Raw genomic sequence first — 24,623 nt, 5'->3', positions numbered from 1 at the left:
CAATCTTTGCAGCTCATGTAAAGTCATCGATGATGGGATGCTCACTGACAATTCCAGTGACAGCAGGAAGATTTCATCTTGGTATCTGGCAGGTATCTGCTTTGAATCTGAGTAACTAATTTACGGTTAGCCCAATGCCATGTACAGACCAAAAGATTGTAGTGATCTCCTAGAATCTCCTGTAGCAATTTTGTTCCTTTCTTCCTAATACAGTGATTTAATTTAATAAACAGTCAAATTTTATTATGATGATGCAATAAACAGTGTGTTCATCAATAGTTCATTCTGTTTTAACTTTTCACTAACAGCAGTATGGTGAAAACAATATATTATTCAACAATATATAAAACTGAGTATCGCCAAATCAATTCCATACGTAGTTCAGTCCAGAATGGACCTCAACTTCAAATGTAATGATTCAAACTACAGGACCAGAGGCCCTAATCAGATATCAAAATTAAGAACTTCACTTCAAATTTGATTCAGACCAACTTAGACATAAAACTACTAACTAGGCTAGATACTACAACCTTCGGCTCTCTTCTGTTTACCAAGCATGGACTTTTGACCCTGTTCAATCCTCTGTGAGGGTTTTACTGCTGATTCGACTCTGCTTCAAGTCACAACGAGGATTCTTGTTCCTTGAAAATCCTGTTTTCTATCCACAGCCAAGGTTTATGGGCTGTATCCAACCCACTGTTCACAATCAGGGCTTAAGATCTGGCCTCGGCCCTCTTAGAAACCCTAAGACAGAGACTTCCGAAAACTTCAGGGTGATCCGATCCTCTAACAGGTCAATTCTTGCTATAGATTGCCCACGCGAGGGTCTGTAATCAGCTACAGGGTACTTTGTGAGGGTTTCTCTATGCATGAACTTCATTCCAAACTAGAAGAAAACACCCACCGAGATCCTGTTCCAGCCTCCAATGTATAAAATGAACTGTCACAGAGCCCTTACAAATTTCGCTGTCTTCATTGAATGACTTCCTGTAGCCAGAACTAGGACCGAACAAGGAAAAGACCTTGCTGCCTGAGGTGGAGGGTTCCTGTGGCCAGAATGAGACAAAACAAGGAAAAATTCGGTGCCTTTGAAGGTCTTCCTCTGCCAAAAAAAGAATCCAGATCAACAAGAATTTCACTGCTTTCTCCAGATGGTTTTCCTGTGCCAGAACAGAGTGCAGAAAGATAGAAGGTTTCAACGAGGGTGGAATCTTTCACCACTGAAATCGACAAGAGAAAAGGGATCTTAAACCCTCGCTCAAAAAACAAATGAAATGATCCACACTTGATGATCCCAAATGAATTCAACCCTCTTGTATTTATAGATTTCCTAGAGGGTCTCTTCTTAATTGATTGAGTAAATTTTACTCCAAACCCCAATTTTGGGTTTCTTTGCACAACTTCCCCAAAACTCGCCCAAACATTGGGTATTTTGGGGGTTTTCCTATTTATTGAGGATTGTAGCCTACGGGGATCGATAGGGTATTTTGTCCTTCATTCATCCTCAATTCATAGAGGACATTACAAAGATTGGCAACCCATTTGACTCTTCAGATATAATTATGCTCTTAGAATGTGACTTGATTGTTTGTTCCTTGCCTTTCCTTTCATAGGACTAATGGATGTTTTTGCTTGCCAGAATTTTGTGACAGAAGAATTGCCCATCAAAGAAACAAAATCTATTAGAAAAGCTCATATGTTTTAATGAAAAATAGTGGCCTTACAACTGAGAAAATGTTTCACATTATAAAAATCACAATTCATGCATGACATCCCCCAAATTTCGAAGGGACATAATGTGTGTATGCCGTTGGGGAATGTTACCCACCAAAAGTGGGTAATTCCTAGGAGAAAATTTTTCTTCTCATTGGTCAGCCAGGTAACCAACCATCAGCCCTATGATTATCCACAGGTAGCTTTACATCAAAGATCTCCACCTATGCTCTGGTCAGTGCTCTCCCATTTCACATGCTTTGGAGAAGATGGGTCAATTGAAAGTTGTAACTGGGTTCAGTCTTCATAATTGTCATTATGTATTTATATATTTTATGTAAAAGAAAAAAGAAGAAAAAGAAATTTTATTTTTCAAGCATGGGTTTCATGCTCAAGTCAAATTATTATTTTAGATAAGCATGTTCTTCATGCTTCTAGGATTTATTGAGTCAAAGAGTCAAAGTCCTATTTGGACCTATTGTAAAGAAAAAGAAAAATATATTTTCAAATTGTAATTTGGGTCAAAACTGCCTCTAGATGCCAAGTCGGCCTCCTTGTCAAGTTGGCCTTGCCCCAGTAGACATGTCTATTCAAACCCCCTCTAAACAGTATAAATAGAAGAAGAGTTGAGCTCATTTGTACATACAGTTTTCACATCATTGGTTCTGAAATATCGCGAAAGAAAGAGGGCTAAAGTCTGGAATTGATAAGGAAAGAAAGGTTCATCTTCATCTCAAATATGTAGAAGTTTTGCCTTGATACATCTCTTGCTGAAGGTTCATTTCTGATGCTGTACATATTGCTGATCTCTTGCTGTTGATGGATTTGCTGTGCAAAAGGAGGGTTTGACTTGGCATCTAGAAGGCGGAGTCTTTATGGCTATGGGTCTTGGACATCTCAATTTGATCTGATTCTATAAGAAGATAAATTTTCTGGGTTTTCCTCTTGGAGGGGTTTTGCCCTAGCTTGAAGCCTATATCTTGTGTTCTTGTGATCTTCATGTTTTTACGTTTGATAATTGTTTGATGAAGAACATAATAAAATTAATAAGAAGCCAACAACTATCACAAGCAATTATCAATGAAAGAGAAACCTAACCTAATTTGCAAGCCTCCCGATTTCTCAACAAGGTCATCTATTGGAAGGTACATGAACCATTTTTGTAATCATGTGCTTTCATTTAATGGTTTGAACTTTGGGGCATACTAATATGGATCATAGGCTAAGTTGGATGATTGACTGCTCTTGATTGTACCCTTGTTCCCATGCTTCACCTGGGAGGTTAACCTTTGCCCTTAGTCTAGTGTGACCTCCCCTGAGGTCCTTCCTTCAGGTGGGGCAGTAATAGGAGGCACTAAGTGATATAGTGTGCCTGAGATAATCAATACCTGCCACCTTGCATGTTTCCATTGTTGAGAAAAATGGTACCAAGGAAGTGTTTCCTAAGCGTTTTTCCTTTTGGCCTAGGGAGACACTTTAATTACCTTTTGTCTAAGTGACATTATGAGATTATTAGTGTCAAGAGGGGCTAAATTATTTTTATGTGGAGTTGTACCATGTTTTAAATTATTAAAGTCACATGTCGAAAAGTGACTTTATGGGTAAAGTCTAAAGTTCACTTTATAATATTAAAGTGACTTATGTTTTATAAGTTACTTTATGGGAAAAGTGAACATGGTGCAAAATAACATTAAAAGTACTAGGAAGTCTTTTTAAAAGAAGGGGACCACATGTATGAGGGGTCAAGTGGAGAATTGATCCTAGCCATTGATCTAATGGCTTGAGATTAAATCTTAGCCATTAGATCCTAGGGATAGGGTTTCTATCTTTTTCAAAGAGACAAAATGGAAAAAGGATGTATCATTCTACTACTAATGATTTCTTCTCAAAGGAAAGAGGAGAACGAGAGAGGGAAACAAAAGGAGCTCGATTTGGAAGGAGTCCAAAGGATAGGAGCTAGAGAATGCTTGCAGAGAGAGGCTAGCAGCTTAAAGGAAAGAAGAGAACGACTGAAAAGAGCAAAGGAGCTCAAGCCAGCCAGGAGAAAGGAGGAGGAGGCTAGGAGCCATACCTACAGCAGTTTGACCCAATGTTGTTAAAAGCGCGAGCGGGATTAAATCGGCGCCAGGAATGAAGCGGAAAAAATCGGAAAAAGCGGGAAAAAAGTGGAAAAAAGAGGGAAAAAAGCGTTTGGTACAAAAATATTCATTTTTTTTCATTTTTTTTCAATTTTTTTAATATCTAAACCATCTACAACAAAATAAATACATTGACACATAAATATGATAAGAAAACTAATATATAAGATGTTTAATATCATTTCTAGCGCTAAAATCGCACATAACATTGAATCATGTCCTGAATAGTAAGTCCTGACTCCTGAGTCCCAGCTCAGCGTCAAAATATCAACAAAAAATATGATAATGTATCTCATCATGTCATAACATCATAGACTCATATACAATAAAATGAAAGTCTAATCCTATTGATTTCCTCTGCCCCTCTTGCGAGAAAATGTCACAGCTTTCTCTTTCCCTCTAGATGTAGATGCTGGTGCCTGTGCTGGTGGAAATGGCAATGGAGTCTGATGTGCTCTAGAAGCTGAAGAACTAGAAGTATGAGCTACAGGAGGTAGACCACGTCCTCTACTGGTCCTAGTGGTAGCCCGGGTAGGCGGTGTCACCTCCTCCTCCTCCTCCTCCTCCTCCTCCTCCTCCTCCCCCTCATCCTGCACTAACCAATCATCAGTAGAATCCATGAGAGGCCTCTCGGCCTCAACCCTCCATGCAGCAGTGGTGTCAATCCCATCCAATGAGATGGCATCCACATCAGGTGTCCTCTCAAGTTGCCTCACCCACAATCGAAGATTGTAGTAGACGTAGACCATGTCATTAAGTCGCTGGGACTCCAACCTGTACAAAGATCATGAAATAATAATTAATAAATCCAAATTTTCATTATAAATCGTGCTGCCACAGACCCCCGAGCTTTTTTACGAAAAAAGTGCGCTTTTTTCAAAAAAAGCAAAAAATTTTAGGCGCTTTTTTCCCATAAAAAGCGCGATTAAATCAGCTTAGGGAAAAAAGCACGCTTTTTTCAAAAAAGCGCGATTTAATCGCGCTTTTAACAACACTGGTTTGACCTTCCTACCAGGGCCGAGCTTAAGTCTACAAGGGAGCTTGAATATCTAGGAAAAGGGCAGAGAAACGAGCTGCTACAGGTGGGCTTCTTTTAGGGTCATTTACAGCGTGTAGGAGGTTGTGTTTTGACCCACTGTCAGCCATTTTCTCACTCCCAAAATTTTCGGGTCTGTCAACAAAAAAATCGGGCCAACATAAAATTGGGGAGCAGAGTCCAGACTGAGGGCTTTACGGCCTTGTCTCTTCAGGTATACAGACCGAGATTTAAGTCTGAAGAGGGTCATTTCAGGTGTGTAGAAGTAGCCTGAGTCGTTGCCATCTGTTGTCCAAGAGGTTCTATTTCCTGTGCTGTAGGAGACAGTCAGAGGTTAGATTCCTGTGTATGAGGAAGTTGTAACTAGGCAGAAAGTTAGAGAAACCAGTGACTGTTCTGTAGCTCAAATCCCTGTGCAAGAGGAGCAGTTCATAGGTTGAAATCTTTATTGGACAGAGATGACTGTGTGAAGTTTTATCAGTCCATTGTTTCAGTGTAAAGACTCAAGAGTACACCTGAAGAGCTACAAAAGGGAAGAGATAAGTATATCTCTTATTGTTATTTTGCTGTAAATTTTTTCCCTAAACAAGCAAAATAAAGCTCCCCCTTAGAAGACTGGTTTTCCCCAACAGTGGGGTTTTTTCCAGGGTCATGTTGACCAAAAATTAAGTTTGTTCAACTGTGTCAAATTTTATGGGTTTGTGCTTGCATTTAATTCTTTTATCAGCTGTGCAAAAGACTAAATGGTAGAGACAGCCAATGTTTCAAATAAATTGTATTTAACAGTTTTATATCGGACATTTATTTTGGAACCGTGGACATGAAAACTTATACAAAAACTTGAAACTGCGAGGGTTGCCATCTTGTAAAAACTTTCTACATCCATTATTATCCACATTCGTTCTTTGGGTTGATTGTCATTGGGACTGGCACCCTATATCCTCATGTCTAAGTCAAGACCCAGAAATTTGCCATAAAAGGTTGATGCAACTGAAAAAAAGTTAAAAGCATATAAAGCCACGCATAAAGAAAATGAAAAATGCAAAAGATGGCTAGGATATAATAAGCACGTGGTAAAAATCCTAGCATGAGCTCTACTCCTCTCTTTAGGCATCACCATGTTCCTTAGCATTTCATGCCCTATTTAAATAGAGGAATTCTTTAATGTCCCATCCTGGATGATCGATAAGTTGCTACATTTTTAAGGGGTATTGAAAAATCATAAAGCAAGCTTGGGTCTCATAAGCTATGCAAGGAAGAAAGATAAATCATTGAAGTAAAAGACACATCAGAGGGGCGGAAAAAACAAGCGAGGAAAGGGGTAACTCATTCCTCCACAATTGCTTCCTCTTTTTTTTTATAGCACTCCTTCAGCTAGTACCATGGCTATGGCCATCTTCCTTGAAGTCTTTCTCATTCTATCACCTCCTTTATCACATGCATTTGTGGATTGATGGGTCTACTTGTGAAATGTCTTTTTCCCGATGGGGGCTGGAAGCACCTGATATGGTTAATGGCATAATCAACCTTAACATAGGTGTGGTAACTTGCTTACAAATCCTGAGCTAGAAAGACATTTGAAGGCAAGGTTTATGTGAACTTTTTGTGCCCCTAACATTGAATATGTTCCATGATGATACTTTTAATGGTTTTTGACCCTAATGATATTGATCTCACTTGATCTTGAGGGTATGTTTTAGGTGGTTTATTACACATACAATAGAGATCCCTTGATGGATGGCTTGACACCTCTCCAACACCATCCAGAGGACATCTACCCCAAGTTTTGAGAGCACATGTGACTTTGTAGAGGCCCAATGTTACCCTCCTAAGATGAACGTTGGACCTTGAGGAGCCTCCACATGGTTGTATGCCTCTTGCTTCACCTCAAAATCTTTAAACATTGAGCCAAGAAGCCAAGGAATTGTCTTGATTGATGATGTGCCCAAATGGACGTAGGACATCCCTAGGTTGGCCTTGACCCTGTTTGATGATGTTGGCTTGTTCTAGAGCCTAGATGATGATGGATACCACTGAGTGGTTTTGGAGGGCTAGCAACCATGCATAGATGCCAATGCTTGCTCCTGAGGTTTCCACGTCATCCATACATGCCCTAGAACTGTGACCTAAGCCTCCTTGATGATGACATCATGGCGGCAGTGATCTAACTTGGAGATGGACCCATGCACTTTGATTATGTATCTTGGAGTGAGGAACACTCTTGGACCCACTTTGTCCCTTGCTTGATGGAGATGTCCATTTTAGGAGGATGATGTCATATTGGAGAGCATTTATCCCTGCACATGTTGGAGATTTATGATATATTATTCATGTTTGTCATCTTGTAAAGATATCTTAAGGGTGGCTTGTGACCTTTAAGCCTAGTTGAACGCTCCAAGCAAACTTTTAGGGATTTTATTGTAAATTTATGAAAAGTGACTTGGTTGTCCTCATATAAATAGAGGGAAGTCACTTTCATTTTATCATCATCACATTTCACTCACTTCTTCTCTCTAAAAAAGAGTGCACACTAGTTCTCTTGTTCTTTTCTCTTGGACACAATGGATATTTAGTGGAGCGAATTGTCTTGGGAGGGATATTTTTGCATGGAGAGACTTTTTTTGGGATTGATGAAGTGATTCTTGATGGAATAATGTAAATTTATTGTCATTTTCTTCCATTTTGCATGCTATTTTCTGAAATTAGGGTTTCTATTGTTCCATATTAAAAAGTGCAATATCTTTCTTGAAATCTTGATTCTTTATGGTTATGCAAAATTTGTCTTTCAAGAATCCATCAAAGGAACTTGGTGCATGCATCCTTTGACCTTAAATCTCCCATATAAAGAAGTCACTAGGGTTACCAAGAGAAGATTGTTGATCTTCCACTCTCTTCATCCAAGGCTCTCTATCATTTATGTTGCCGTAATTGACTCCATTGTCCTATTGAGTAAAAGGCACTAGTCTAGTAATGGTGATCATTTTAAAATTATTACTTCTTTTCCCAATTTCTTGGTAACTAGGGTTAGGGTTTGGTTTTAATTTGCATTTTATAGTAATTTTGCATCCATATGTCATCCTCCTATTGATAGAAGTTGCATTCAATAAATTAAAAAGGCATAATATAGCATTACTTGCATTCTTTACCCCAAAAGTAGGGCTGATGTCTAGATATTTATTTCTTTTTTGTGCATAGAAAACCATTAAAACCTTAAAATTTCCTTATCACTTGATTACCTCTTGATAGCCTTTGATCCTTTGTTGAATCATTCACTTGGAGAATATTTCTTGGCTATTATATGCTATTCCATGTTGTAAATCTGCATATTGTAAAAGCCCTAGCTTATAACAGGCCTCTTCTAGTCCATTGGGATTGGTGGAAAGTGTGCTTGATTAGTTGCAACTTTTATCATGGTCACCAATTGACACCCTTGAGCCCTTATTTATTGAAGATCTTGTTAGGTGATGTTATTCACAAGACCCTTAGAGATTCATTTGCCTTAGGTGAAAACCCTCTGAGCCTTGTTAGGGAAGCCTCCCTTGTGGGGATAACATCCATCACTAAACAACATGAGATAAATCACTAAGGTGACAATGGTGGCTGATCTCATTGTTCCCATAAGACCTAGGTTGCCTAGTGAGGCTTTGCACTAGGTCTGCTATATTTTGCAGTGGCAGGGAACATCCCCCAAATTTTTTCAAGGGATGTAGTGTGTATTCCCTAGTTGTTCCGGGATGCGGACAACATCCAAGTGCAGGATAGGTGTCCATAGACTCTTACCCAGGACATGGGACACATCCCTTAGCGTAGTCATTATACTAATATTCATGTTTGTTTTCATAAATCTCGAGTAGACTTTTGCCAAGGGACATATTTTATATCCCCTGCTTGTTCTGGGATGTTGACACTATCCAAGTGCACAACAAGTGTCCCTAGATTCTCACCCAGGATGTTAGATACGTCCCTTAGCATCTTAGCTTATAATCATTATAGTAATATCTATGCTTGCATGGAGTTATGCCAAGGGACATACTGTGTATCCCCTGCTTGTTCTGGGGATGCTGACACTATCGAAGTGCAGGATAGGTGTCCCTATATTCTCACCCAGGTTGTTAGATACGCCCCTTAGCCTCTTAGCTTATAATCAGTATAATAATATTTATGTTTGTTTTCATAAATGCTCAGGTAGAGGTACTGCACTTGTACCTCATCAAACTAAGCAGGATGGCTCTTATTGTTTGTTCTGTTTTTTTTTTTAATTTTTTATGTTTCTAAGTTATCGTGGACATCAGTTAAAAACATTAATGTTGTCACCTGTGATATGCTATAGACATATCTTGTTTAAAGTGTATTCTTGGTTATTCAATTCAGACACACCTTTTTCCTGAGATTACGGCAAAGGGAAGACGTGAGAGAATTCACCTTTTTCTAAGATTATGGCAAAGGGAAGCTGTGAGAGAATTCACCTTTTTCTAAGATTACGGCAAAGGGAAGATGTTGTGAGAGCATTTGAGGCAAAGAGTGGTTCAAACTTTCTTGCAATCAGATCCTTGTAATTCTTGTGAAGTATATTTGCACAAGATGTAGTTGTACAAAGGTATATTCAAATAAATAATTGATAAATTAATCATTTGATTGTTTACAATAGCACTTGACATTGTATGAATATACATTGCATGGTCATGCATATGAAAAGTCATGTTTTGCATATAGTTGCTTTGTATATTATATCTAATAATATGTTATTTAGTTCAGTGTTGCACTAATCGGGAAATAATTGCAATTATATCATTTAATCGCGATTATTTCAACTAAATGATAAAATCGTGCATAGTAATTGGATAAAATTTTTTTTTGCCTGATTTTTTTCAAAAAAATCGCGATTTTTGGGAAAAAATCGTGGAAATATATATATATATATATATATATATTATTTTATTTTATTTTAATTTTTTGAGGACGAGGAGGTGACCCAAGCTACCCTTGTCACAAGTAGAGGACGTGGTCTACCTCCTGTAGCTCCTAGTTCTTCAGCTTCTAGAGCACAGCAAACTCCATAGTCTACTGCGGCCTGCCAACTCCACCGACATCTACATCTAGAGGGGCAAAGGAAATCAGTAGTATTAGACTTTAGTTATTTGGTTTATTTCATTGTATATGACATTATGACTCATGATATGAGATACATTATTATATTTTTTGTTGATATTTTGAGGTTGAGTTGGGACTCAGGAGTCAGGACTTACTATTCAGGACATGATTCATTGTTATGTGTGATTTTAGCACTAGAAATGATATTAAATATCTTATATATTAGTTCTTTTATCATATTTATGTGTCAATGTATTTATTTTATGTTGTAGATGGTTTAGATATTAACAAAATTGAAAAAAAAAGAATATTTTTGTACCAAACGATTTTTTTCTTGATTATTACCGATTTTTTCCCGATTATTACGATTTTTTCCGATTTTTTCCTTGCATCGATATTATCTCGATATCGATTAGTGCAACATGCTATTTATAGTTACTTTGAATATTATATTTAATAATATGCTATTTATTATTGTTTATATATATATATTAGTTATTATTATATCTAATAATATGTTATTTAGTTGCTTATGAATATATATATATATATATGGGGAGCATTTTTGCTATGGCCCTGCATAATGAAATATACTTGCACAAGATGTACAAAGATATATTCAAATAAATGATTGACAAATTAATCTGTTTATTGTTTACAATAGTACTTGTTATACAATAGTACTTGACTTTGTATGAATATACATTGCATAGTCATGCATATGAAGGGTCATATGTTTTGCATATAGTTGCTTTCTATATTATATCTAATAATATGTTATTTAGTTTTTAGTTTCTTTGTGTGTATATATATATGTGTGTGTGTGTGTGTGTGTACTTGACTTTGTATGAATATACATTGCATAGTCATGCATATGAAGGGTCATATGTTTTGCATATAGTTGCTTTCTATATTATAACTAATAATATGTTATTTAGGATTTAGTTGCTTTGTATATATATATGCACAAACCGGTGGAATTACTTGTATGGGGAGTGTTTTTGCTATGGCAATATACTTGCACAAGATGTACAAAGATATGTTCAAATGAATGATTGAAAAATTAATCAGTTTATTGTTTACAATAGTACTTAACTTTGTATGAATATACATTGCATGGTCATGCATATGAAGGGTCATATGTTTTGCATATAGTTGCTTTCTATATTATATCTAATAATATGTTATTTAGTTTTTAGTTGCTTTGCATGTATATATGTATATATGTATATATATATATATATATATATATATATATGTGCACAAACCGGTGGAATTAACTTGTATGGGAAGCGTTTTTGCTATGGCAATATACTTGCACAAGATGTACAAGGATATATTCAAATAAATGATTGACAAATCAATCAGTTTATTGTTTACAATAGTACTTGACTTTGTATGAATATACATTGCATTGTCATGCATATGAAGGGTCATATGTTTTGCATATAGTTGCTTTCTATATTATATCTAATAATATGTTATTTAGTTTTTAGTTGCTTTGTATATATATATATATATATATATATATATATATATATATATATGCACAAACCGGTGGAATTAACTTGTGGCTTGAGACGCTATGACACAGTGGCATCTAAGTCATCAAAATCACCTAGGGATCTCACTTGGATTGGGCCACCTCAACACATACTTATGGTAGGGTTTGTTCTGATGGGTTTTCGAACCGGTGACCTTTTCACCATATAGTTCCTTAACAGAACACACTGTCATCGACTGCTCTATGCCCCATGGGTTCACACATACACATACACATATATTATTCTTATATTTTACTTAATATATCCAAGGTATATCACAATTTCACTATTGCATTTTTTCTTTGTGCGTCCGTTTGTTATGAAGGATAGTCTCTTACCTACCTTATATTTTCCTATATCTTTCTAGTTTAATCTTTCTTCTCTCTTGTCCTGATTGTGATTCCACAGATCTAAAATGTTGCCCCCAATATTTCATATGCAGTGAATCAAGAACACTTTTCAAACAATAAACCTACTTGTAAACTGCGAACCATTTCAAACTACTTTAAGCCTGTTACCCACCAAAATGGGTTACCCCATAGGAGGAAAAATTTCTCCTACATTTGACAGCGAACTAGTCAGGTAGAAAAACAACAACCCTTCCAACCACCATTAGACGATGTTATGCCATTTGCCTTTGCCACTTGCATGAGCCATGTGCTTCTCACCATCCGACATTAGCACTTGGATGAAGGTGGGTTGCTATTCAAAAGGTACTTTGATGATTTTGCAATTGGGTGCTTATACTTGTTTGATTTGGGCATTTAGTATGGATAATGGGGTGATTTGGAAGATTGATAGACCTTGACCATATTCTTGTTCTTTCACCTTACTAGGGGGGTTGATCTTTGACTCTAGTCTAGTGGGACCTCTCTTAAGGCACTGTGGGTCATAGGAGGGGCAGTATTGGGAAAGTCATGATTGAGATAGTGTGTTCCATCTTCCTTATATGATACTTAACACCTTCCATGCCACATTACAAGCCCTATATCTCATCTCCATTCTTCGGGAACAATTTTTCATCGGTTCTTGGGGATTTGGCACTCATATGTTCACATACCTTGAGTAGGGCTCGGGAACTTTGCCTTGGGAGGCCGATGCAGCTGAAAGAAAAGGAAAAAGTATATCATGACCACAACAAAACAAAGAAAGAAAAATCAAAATGCAAAAGATGGCTGGGACATAAAGATTAGCACGCGGGAAAAAGCCTGGCATGAGCTCTACCTACCTCATATGGCCATCACCTAGTTCCTAAGCACATGATGCTCCATTACATAAAAAAGGAACCCTTGCATGTCCCAACCCCGATGAGCGATAAACTGACTCATCTTAAAGGGGTAATAAAACTGCTACATCATACAAAGCAAGCTCTAACCCTTGAGCTATAAGTGGTAATACAAGGAATAATCAAGAAGTAAAAGGCACACAAGAGGGGTGGAAAAATCAAGGTTGAGTTGGTAACTCATGCATCCATGAATGCTCCCTCCTCACATCTATACACTTAAGATGTGGACACCCCCATTAGTTGGTCCCTTTGACCATGGCACTTGACCATGAAGTCTTCTCCCCTCCATTACAATATTATTATTCACTAACACTTAACAATTTAAGGGTGGACCAAGGAATTGCTACTTCCCATCAGGGGCTGGAAGCACCTAATAGGGTAGCCACCCCCTATCTAGGGAGAAAACACTTTTGCGAGAACTTGGTCCTAATTTTGGAAGGAGATATTTGTTTGAAGTATTAAATTGCCCTTAACGCTCAAGTTTGGTTGACTTAGATGCATTATTGGTCTTAGACCCTAATGAATGATAGCTTCCACTAGAATCCACGTTGTTCTTGTCAGGTGGTGCAACAACCTAGGCTTTGGGCACCCACTCCATAGGGTACCCAAGCCTTCTAGAGAAGTACATTGGCCCAACCAAGTGCAATGCTGAGAGTATGTAGCCTCATAGTTGCACTAACAGATGACACATATCCCAGAGTACATCCAGGATCCAGGACGTTGGTCAACTTTGACCTTGTTCTGAGGATTCTTCATGATGACACCATTGGATCCAATATGGTCCTAGGTTGGCCTTGACACAACTTGATAGAAAGAGCGGATTCAAAGCCCAGATGAGGATGGTCTTTCTTTGAGAGACTAGGGAGGGATTTTTGTACCAAAAGGAAGCCCTAATGCTGGAGAGGAGTGAAAATTCCTAATCCTCAAGGAACCCCTACTGTAGCAAATTTGAATCTACTTCACCTACTTGATTGTAATTACATTCATCAAGTTATTCTTATGAATACTAAAGCAAATTACTTCTGCAGCCTACACTACTTAAATTCGATCTCATGAAACAAGGAAACTGAGCAAAGAACAAGATACATAGGACACAATGATTTTTGGAAAAAATAGTCCCCGGAAAAATCCAATGCGGGAAAATCGGTGTAGTAGCTCTGAGGGTTTATTATTATGCAGGAGAAAATTCTGAATACAAATCTAGGATGCTTCAACTAGCAATCCTTTACAAAGAAAATACTGGACAAAAGACTGGTGAAATAATCTCACTCTGTCACTGGAGAATCAGCGATTGATCCTCAGCTCTGAGAGGCTCTGCATCACCTTCTGATGGCCACTACGTCAAACTGCGTCACCCTGGGCAGCTTCTGCGTCACTCCTCCTAGGTATAACGCTGCCTCTCTGCTCTGGATCTTCTGCTGGATGAGAAATCGACTTTCTTGCCTCCAATCTCACACCCTGGCTTCCGACACTTGAATTTCGAATTCCCTCTGCAGAAATTCGACTTCCCCTCACTGACTGCGCTGCCTTTACGTCAACATTGTGTAGGTCAGTGTCAACCCTCCTTTGGATGTCTTTTTGTCCTCTCTTTGCCTTGTATTCTCCGGAAAGTCCTCCCGGAATCTCACTGCCCCTTTGTTGCAAGATCTCCTCAATCAATTTTCCTCCTGAGAACTTCTCACCTCAGAAAATCGATTTCCTCAATCTCTTTGTGTATTTCTAAGTGAACCCCAAGCCTCCTTATACTTTTCCTGTTGAGACTTCAATGGCCGATATTAAGTCTCTAATCAATGACTAAGATTAAAACATGACTTGATTTGCCTTCTAGATCATTCTCACCCATATTTTGATTAATACCCATTAATATTTTAATTTCCCTAAGTTTAGACTTAGGAACCCCATTAAAAATATTAATTATTTTAATAAAATACAATCCGGGTGGAATTTCACCAAACGGTTTTTGGGTTCTTTAGAACTCATGTGCCTTAGCCTCTCCACCAATTTTCAAGGCTAGAGCACTTCCGATGCTACCAAAAACTAACACTCCCTCTTAGCGAGGAAAGTGCTCTAGCAACAATGTCCACCTGCATGCTGCTCTGTCTCTGAAGCACCTCCTTTCTGCACTGTTGCTGCCACCAACACTGTGCTGTTGCTACTACTGTATTGCTGCCCATGACACTGCCACTACCACCATTGCATCTATACTACAGCTCCCTCTCAAACGCTGCATCTGATATGCTTCTAGCACTGCCACTGCTAACAATGCATTCGTACTACAACTCAGTTGTTGAGAGAAGCAACTGAAAAACATCCAAAATTAATCGAACTTAACTGTGTTCAGCATAATACTATGAATGTTGGAATTTGACTGCTCTAGTCTCTGACCCTTTGAATCTTCTGTGCTGCTGCTGACTTTTGCACTGTGCTGCACTGCTGCCAACCTTGCTCTGCATTGATTAGTCTCTGGACTCCGGCTACTGCATCTGTTCTCCAAACAATCCACTGCATCATCTGACACTAAGTCCATCTCGCTACTGCTGAATCTTGGGCTCCCGCAGCAAGGAATTGATCTAAGAGGTGGACTCCCCAAGGATTGTGCCCACAGGTAGTCCTCTCGACTACAGCTCAATATTGCCCCATTTCCCTCCTGGAGATGCGTGGGCACTCATGGAAAACTCATCTTCGTCAATCTTTGCTAGAGCAGCCTTAGGATCATGTTTCTCATCCTTATCCTTCTTCAAAGGACATTGGGATGCATAGTGGCCCATCTCGTCACAACTGAAACATTCCACCTTCGAAATGTCCTTCTTTCGCTTCTACTTCTGCTGTCCCTTCAATGCTAGAGCTATGTTCTCCTCCTCCTCTTTGGTCTTCATGCCACTCCCACTGCTGCCATTGAGGTTGACCTTAACTAGGTACCTCCTTAATTCTTCTTGTTGAAGAGCTGCCCACATCTCCTCCCATGAAGGTAGTCTTTCCTTGTCCAATATGCTTTGGACGAAGACTTGTCATTCATTTGAGACTCCATTCAGGGCTATCCTCACCATCGCGGTTGACTGAGGAGTGGACCCCATTACAGCAAGATGGTCTTTGGTGTCCTGAAGACGTTGAAGATAGGAGTTAACTCCTTCTCCCTTCTGCATCAATGTCTACTGCAACTTCTGTTCTAGGTACATCTTCCGTTGTTCGGAAGAGCCTTCATACAGAGAAGACAAAGCTTCCCACATCTCTCGGGCTATATCTTTGCCCTGCAAGTGTGAGACCACATGATCTCAAACTCCATTGAGAATGAGCCTCTTCACCTTCCCCTGCTCAGCCTTGTACTTCTTCTTTTGATTGTTGTCAGCAGGAACAACTACAACACTTTTGACGTAGGCTTCGAGATCATATTCTTCCAGAACAACTAAGATTCTGATCTTCCATATGACATAGTTGGAAGCACCTTCCAACCTGTCCTGATATTTGAGCCCAAGCGATGCAAGTGAGAAATTCGAACTTTCTGGCAAAAAATTCTTTGAGGAGAAAATTCCCCCTCTATGTGTCTTTGTTCCTTTTCGACAGGTTTTTGCCCCGACAGAAACTACGGCCTTCAATCACTTGCGCTGAGGCTTTACGTCACTCCCTCTGCTTCTGCAAATTCACGAACTGGAAATCGTACCTCTCTGTCGACTCTCTCAAAGAGAGATTTCCTCGGAGTCTCTGCTTCCCGGCAAGCACTGCGGAATCCCTTCAAGGGAATTCGAATCGCTGCCAAGTGGAGCTTTTGGCCTCTCTACTCAGCATTGGATTTTCTCTTCCCTGTTTGAAAATCAATCCTCTAATACCATGCGAAAATTCCTGATCCTCAAAGAACCCGTACTGTAGCAAATCTGAATCTACTTCACCTACTTGATTTTAATTACATTCATCAAGTTATTCTTTTGAATACTGAAGCAAATTACTTCTGTAACCTACACTACTTAAATTCGATTTCATGAAACAAGGAAATTGTGCAAAGAACAAGATACATAGGACACAATTATTTTTGGACAAAATAGTCCCTGGAGAAACCCAATCGGGAAAATCAGTGCAACAAATATGAGGGTTTATTAGTATGCAGGGGAAAAGTCTGAATACAAATCTAGGATGCTTCAACTAGCAATCCTTTATAGAGAAAATACCGGACAAAGGACTGGTGAAATAATCTCACCATGTCATTGGAGAATCAATGACTGATCCTCAGCTCTGCGTCAAACTGCGTCACCCTAGGCAGCTTTTGTGTCACTCCTCCTGGGTATAATGTTGCCTCTGCTCTGGATCTTCTGTTGGTTGAGAATTCGACTTTCTTGCCTCCAGTCTCACACCCTGGCTTCTGGGACCTGAATTTCAAATTCCCTCTATAGAAATTCGACTTCCCCTCACTGACTGCGCTGCCTCTGTGTAGGCTAGCGTCAGTCCTCCTTTGGACGTCTTTCTGTCCTCTCTCTGCTTTGTATTCTCTGGAAAGTTCTTCTCCCGGAATCTCACTACCCCTCTACTGCAAGATCTCCCCAATCGATTTTCGTCTTGACAACTTCTCACCTCAGAAAATCGATTTCCTCAATCTCTCTGTGTATTTTTAAATGAACCCCAAGCCTCCTTATACTTTTCTTGTTGAGACTTCAACGGTCGAGATTAAGTCTCTAATAAACGGCTAAGATTAAAACATGACTTGATCCGCTTTCTAGATCATTCTCACCCATATTTTGATTAATACCCATTAATATCTTAATTTCCCTAAGTTTAGACTTAGGAACCCCATTGAAAATATTAATTATTTTAATAAAATACAATTCGGGTGGAATTTCACCAAACGATTTTTGGGTTCTTTAGAACTCATGTGCCGTAGCCTCTCCACCAATTTTCAAGGCTACACTTCCAATGCTACCAAAAACTAACAAGGAGGAGGCCTTGTGTGATAGATGGAGACCCATGGAGACCACTTTATGGCACCCAACTGGAACTTGGGATCCCACAGGAGATATTGAGGTGGATTTGAGGGCCAATCCTCAAATCTTGGATAATCTAGGCATATACACACTCTTTGACACCTTATCACCCTTGGACGTGGAATTTGGAGCATTTATTATGGATGACATCAACAATTAGGAAACCATGACTCATACATGTGGGAAAATTTGGCTTATTTCATTGTCAACTAATGGGTTGGCTTGTAATCCAAGTACATCTAATGATCATACTTGTTTCAGGGGCTTTGTAAAATAAAATTAGGTGACCTAATCTTCTTATAAATAGTGTTAGTTTTTGGTAGTTCGTACAGGTGTTTTAGTCTCTCTTGGTGTCTATGAGGCTTAGGAACACAGGAGGATAACTATCTCGAAGACCCAAGAAAAGTTTCTAAGGAAAATGTATTAATTAGATAATTAGCTAATTATTAATTATTTTCCTAAATCTTAGGAAAAGTTGTTAATTAAATCAGATTAATTGAGACAAAATCAATTTGCTCTAGTGAGTTGAAAATAGTAGTGAGAAAGGTCCTTCTTTGACTTGTGAATTAGTCAAAGAGACGAGAAGCAATTTTTCCTTAGCATGCACAAGTTCCTATAAGTTAAGAACCAATTCCTATAAGTTAGGAGCTAATTCCTAAAAATTAGGATGAGTTCCTAAAATTTAGGGCAAAATTCCTGAAAGTTAGGATGTGTGCATGAAGTAGTTTGACTCGTACAGATGTGGAAGGCTCAGTTGTTGTCTTCTAGTGTGAGTTAATTTGGGAAAGGACGAGCTAAGAGAGCCTTAACTTCTAAATCAAGGCAAGATGAGTTACAATAGCTTGATACACTTTGTTAACTCTTCAACCAGCAATTCGATTTCCTAAAAGACTGACTTGCCAGATTTAGCATATTCGAAAAGCTTATAAGGAGGACAAAGGCACAAAATTGATCATTGTTTTGTGTGCACGAGTTGGTGAGACAAGGCAATAGAGAGCACAAGTTTGTGTCTGTGATCTTGTGAGAGGAAGAGTGTACAAGATAAGCTTGTGCACAGATTGATAGAAGTTATTTTCCCTTGGGAATTGCTAGGAATTAGGAGGTAATTCCCAGTTAATAGGAGCAACCTATGCGCATAGATTGAGGTGGAATGTGCTAGGAAATAGGGCTCTAGAAGTGCACAAAGAATAAGGGAAGCAAATCAGGGTTCTTGCAAGGAGTGTTTCAGCTTAGTTCAAGTAGAGAAAACCAGATTGGTTTCTATTGAAACAAATATCTGTTGCTCATTTTTTTCTATAATAAAGTTCTCAAACAAGCAGAGGGTTATCCTAGTTGGGTTCCCTAGAAAATATTGTGTCCTTGACATTGTGTGACTATGATTTAATTTTGTTCTATTATGTTGCAAATAAGTAGGGAAATTCTGTGTATTATGAATAGAAGCTAGTTTTCAAAATTATTCATTGAAGTAGATGCAAAATTACAAGGAAATTCTATATGGTATCAGAGCAGTGAACATAATCAAGACCAACACAAGTTGAGGCAAGCATCATAAGAAAAGAAATTTTGAAGCAGTCACAACCTCTAGGAGCCTTATCAAGTGAGAAGGAGTCGAATTTATTGTCTTTTTGTGATTTGGTATAGGCCGAGTTTGAAGGTAGTGTGTGGCTGAGCTTGAGGGCAGTTCTATGCTTCCTTTTTTTGTGTATAATTCTCCGTGTATCAGGCTGAGATTTTGTGTGTGCCTTCGAAGGAGGACTGAGACCCTGTAGTCTCAGCCTTGGAGGGCCGGAAGGCCTAACAGGTGGCTGGAACATTCCTTAAGGTCAACACATGAACGAGGCTTGTACAGGGAGGGTTACACAGTTTTTGTGGAGGTTTAGACGCTGAGTTGGAGATTGGTGCATTGTGTTCAGGTGCATTAACCAGAGGCCAAGGAATCTCAGAGGAACAACCCATCACTGTGACCTAAGAAGAGCAGAAGAAGTCTGCTAGTTGAGGCAAGGTTACTTGGGAGCGGGAGCGAAAACGGGGAGCAGAAGCGAGAGTGACACTTTTAGAAGCTCCCGGTTTGGGAGCGATTCGAGGAGTGAATTTTTATATAATATATATTTTTTTATATTTTGATGCATATATGTCAACAAAAGCATGTAGAATGATGAATTGGATATAAAAAGCATAAAAAACATAGATTGAACCATATAACAACAATCATCTAGAAGTTATAATCTTCATCAACCACGTCCACAAGTTAGTAACATACAACATATTGAGTTTCATGATTCATCGATCTTAAAGTTTCAAGCTTTCAAAATTCAATATATAACATTTATCATCATTGATTACCAAAGTAGTACTTGTAAGCTAAGTGTAACCATTACAACAAATAATATCTAACATGAAATGAAATGAACTGAAACAACTTTCAACTTTCACGAAGCATCATATTCATAATTTATTACCAATGAGTTATAATTGCCAACTTCAAACTTCAAACTGAAATTGTCATATATTGTTTACAAAAAATATCATAATAAATATGAAAAGTCAACAATTGTAAAAACTACTAGAAACTAGAAAAGAAACGTAAATCTATTATCTACAACTTCCTCTTGCTGCCACGAGAAATGTCTAATTTCTAAGCAGGTTGTGGTACTATTGGTGGTCTTCTAGGAGTCTCCTCCCGCATAGTCGAACGAACAGAACCAAAGGCACATGTCCTCCATGCGAGGATGTAGATGGAGGTGACGACAACAAAGGAACAATAGTTGGAACTCGAGCACTGGCACTGCTAGTGGATGGTGGGGGTGGCATTGTTGTTGTTGCATCATCATCATCTCTCAAAAGTTCTGCTTCCAATTCCTCAAGATGTATAGTGTCGTCCTCCAAATTATGTTGGATCCTCATAAGCCCGATTACAATAATGACTTAACAACCTCAAGTTGTAGTGCACATAAACCAAGCTTTCTGCCCAGTTCTCATTGAGTCCGTTTCTTCTCACATTATGTATGAAGCTGTAGGTGCTCCATCACCTCTCTGTAGAAGAAGTATTTACAACCTGTGAAAGAACTTTTTTTCCAATTTGGCAAAAGTCCCATGCCGCCAGATGCTTCCCACCATGTGAGAGCATCAAATCTGTCTCTATCTTCGATTGCATGCAAAGAACCAAACAAACAAGTGCAACTGAAGTATCTGCCTAATTCAAAATGCAGAGTAGCACACTCCTCCATATCAGGGAGTAGCTTGTCTAATGCTCTCATATATCCCTCTTGTACCTCTGGATCTGTATGGGGTTTGGCCCTAACCCCACCCCTAAGTGCAGGTTGACCCAACCAAGATGGAGAGTAGTATTTTGGCACAAGGATATATGCCAAGGCATGTAGTAGAACATTAAGTTTATTCCCTTGTATACACAGACAATTGTGAATCATTGTATACAAGTTGGGGTCATCTACCTGAACAATATCTTTTATTTGCCCCAACATGGTATCCATCTGGTCATACACCTCCCCAATCACTGGTTTATTTGTATTTGCAAAATGAATCATGTTATAAATGCGCTTGGTGAATTGCAATACTTGCCTCACACGTGCCCAAAACAGACCATCAAGAGTGGTCTCCTCCACCTATTCAAAACCTTGCTTGTCAGCTGCATTTGTAGCCCTGTCCTTTAATGCCTGCCAGTGTGGACTTGATACCATGCTAGCCAATGACTCTATTACCTTTAAAAGGTGCCTGAAGGTGAGGTAATAGCTAGCAAATCTAGTCTTCGCAATCTTCAACATCTCCAATCTTGAGTGATTGCGGAAATGCCCATGGGTATTGCTATGATTTGTAATAAATTTTATCATTTGTTTGTCTCTCTTGTACAAATTCATTTGTATTGTTGGTTTTCGTTCTTAATAATATCATGCATCAAAAGGTTCATTGTGTGAACCAAACACCCAAACCAAAATATGTTGGGGTATTTATCCTCAATAATGGCTCCCGCTGCCTTACAATAAGAAACATTATTAGTGATGACTTGGATGACATTGTATGGCCCAATACGTTCAATTGTTTCAAGTAATGGTTTTGCAATGTTGATGTAGGTCTTGAACTTCTCTGAGTAATCATATGCTGAAAGGAAGATGGCACCACTAACAGACACAGTAAGAACACTTATCAATGGCTTGCCTTTTACATTTGTCCATACATTGGATACAATGGATACCCTATGCTCATTTTAAGAATTTGTCATTTTACCCAAAGAATGTGATATTTTTGCTTTTTCATGATCAAGTCCAACAGTTCTAGCCTTGTCATACCCAGGGCTCTTGTGTCCTTTGGGAATGGGAAATAGAGATTTTATTTAGCAATAAACATAAAAAAACAAAAATGCTAGATTAGAGTGTAGATCCTACCTCTTTGGCCTTCAATCCCAAGCTCCAATCTCCCTTGCAAGCTCCTCAAGCTCCTCTAAGCTCCTCTCTCTTGCTCTCTCTCCAAGCTTCTCTCTCTTGCTCTCTCCAAGCTCCAAACACTCTCTTGCTCTCTCCAACTTAGACAAATGGGTGAATAATGGGAGGGGAGAGGGTCTTTTTAACCTTTTCCCCCTCCCCTTCCCTCCCTTTCCTCTCCCTCGCCGTCCTTCGGCCGTCGCCTCCCTCTCTCCGCTGTGTGACCTTTTTTCGGCGCTGACGAGAGCGCTTTACTAAGAGGGGGAGCCATCGGGAGTGATCGCTCTCCGACCACTCCCCCTTTTAAAAAAGCGATCCCAGAGATCAGTCCTGACCGCTCCCCTAATCTCTCCCTCGAAAACAGGAGTGAAATTGTTTTAAAGGGGGTGCGCTCTTGAGGTAGCTTCCTACTAGCTCCCGAGCAGAGCGTGAATTGGGAGTGGATTCGGGGGCAGGTGGGGGCGCTCCCCTGCAACCCTGAGTTGAGGTATGTTTTATGTTTTGTAGGGATGTTCTATAGTTTGTTTGAGCAACAGTTGGTTGGAAGCTTAAGTACAATATTAGAGGGTTGTTAGAAGTTGTCTTTTGTGCGCTAAGTACAACTTCTTGTGAAGGATTACAAGGCTGTTAGTGAGCAGGTGTTGGAGAGCTCTCTAGGGAAGTAGGATGGCGTACCAAGGATTGAGAGTAGATCACTATTTAGAGGGAGCATCGAACTCTGTTTCATGGAAAGGGAGGATCACGATAGTGCTGGAAGATAATGGGGTGGGAGAGTTCATCAAGCAGGCGATAACGCCACCTCAAGATCCCCAACAATTGGCCTAGCATAATAATAATGATACCAAGGCAGGGAGGATTATTTTAGAAGGGGTCAAATATCATATAGTACCTCATATCCATGAGAAGAAGACAACATATGAGATGTTCGATGCCATCTAAAAACTATATTAGAGTACCGGTGATACTAGGAAGCTTGCTCTTAAGGAGAAGTTGAGGAGAATTTAGATGAGCAAGGATGAGCCCATTGTCACATATTTGTCAAGGGTCACTCACATACGAGATGAACTGAGTGGTGTGGGCATGATTGTCCCTGATCATGCCCTTGTGATTTTTGCCTAACTTGGACTTCACAAGTCTTGGCAAGGCTTCCAAGATGCTGTTAGCGAGAGAGAGAATTTTCCCAATTGGGAAAGGTTTTGCACTGATTGCGTTTAGAAAGAGACCCGAAGAGGGACCAAAGATGGTAGATCAGTTACGACAGTGGACGAGGAGAACCTTGCCCTAGCAGGCAAGGCCAAGAGCAAGAAGGGCCAAGGAGAAGCCGAGTCTAGTTAGAAGGGCAAGAAGAAGGATCTAAGCAAGATCAAGTGCTTTCATTGCCATGACTTTGGACATTATGCCACTAAGTGTCCTAAGCAGAAGGAGTCAAATAAGGATCATGTAGCTGCATCAACAGAGGTAGATGCATTTTCTGCGCAGTTCGAGAAAGATTTCTCATTGATTGATTACATGGCAAGCTCAACAGGTAATAGTATATGGTATATCAATTCAGGAGCATCCTTCCACATTATTGGGAACAAGAAGAGTTTCAGCCACCTGAAGGAGAAGGACATGTTGTTTTAGATTGAGTTAGTAGATGATGGTCAATATGCAGCTAGAGGAGTTGGTATTGTCAGTTTTCATAGGGAGTCAGGAAATCCTCTTCATCTCAAAGATGTTCTCTATGTTCCAGGGTTAAGGCAAAATCTTGGTTCGATAGCTACCCTCAAGGACAAGGGATATGATATCATCTTCAGCAGAGGCAAGACGTACCTCCAACACTTAGCTTCTGAATGTAAGAAGAAGATAGGTGTGAGGGTGAAGAATCTCTACAAGTTGCAGGTAGAGACAGATGCAACCTTGAGCAGCAAGGCATGGAGAGCTCATAGTAGAAAGTGGTGGTTGAGCGAGAGCAGGATAGTTCTCTCAAGATGGACCCTCAGCTAGTGTCTTAGTTTGAGTGCAAGCTTGTTGGCAGTTGGGCCGACCAACAGGATGATGAGGTGCAGAGCCCAGGGTGTGCCTCCACTCAGTTGGTGACTCCCAGTATAGGGAAAGTTCGAGCCAAGTGGGTAAAGGATTTGTTTGGGGAGAATCAAAAGAGAGTTGGATCTCCTAGTACCACCTTCAGCCAGATGAAGCAGTCACAGAGGTACATGGGGTACATGGCACTTATGACTGAGGTGATAGACTCGTAGAGCATGGTGGAAAGGACTAAGTCTTCAGATTAGGTTCCACAGAAGAAAGCAGGGAGGTCTTCTAGTTCAGACGGAGCAGTTGCAGCGGTAGAGAACATGGTTAGTGTCGGAGATGGATCCAGGTGGATGAGGTTCTTCTAGAAGCGCCTTCCTTGCTAAGAGGGAGTGTTGAAAAT

At 39.5% G+C, this 24,623-nt stretch overlaps 1 protein-coding gene across 2 annotated transcripts in view; it reads left to right on the top strand.

Moving 5' to 3' along the window:
• The window catches only part of LOC149238518 (uncharacterized), a 186,713-nt gene that overhangs the window by 133,954 nt on the left and 28,136 nt on the right, over positions 1 to 24,623 (top strand). For both annotated transcript variants that reach the window (XM_089373061.1, XM_089373062.1), the window contains exon 7: positions 13 to 92. In XM_089373061.1, coding sequence (XP_089229187.1) covers positions 13 to 92 — 80 coding nt within the window. The remainder of the gene's footprint in view (positions 1 to 12; positions 93 to 24,623) is intronic.

The sequence above is a fragment of the Pinus tabuliformis genome, chromosome 8 (assembly GCF_031772625.1).
Source record: "Pinus tabuliformis cultivar Carrire ecotype Pingquan chromosome 8, CPIR1, whole genome shotgun sequence".
In the NCBI taxonomy this organism is placed as follows: domain Eukaryota; kingdom Viridiplantae; phylum Streptophyta; class Pinopsida; order Pinales; family Pinaceae; genus Pinus; species Pinus tabuliformis.
The sequence above is the reverse complement of the archived record's forward strand: the minus strand, read 5'-3'. Positions and strand labels throughout refer to the sequence as shown.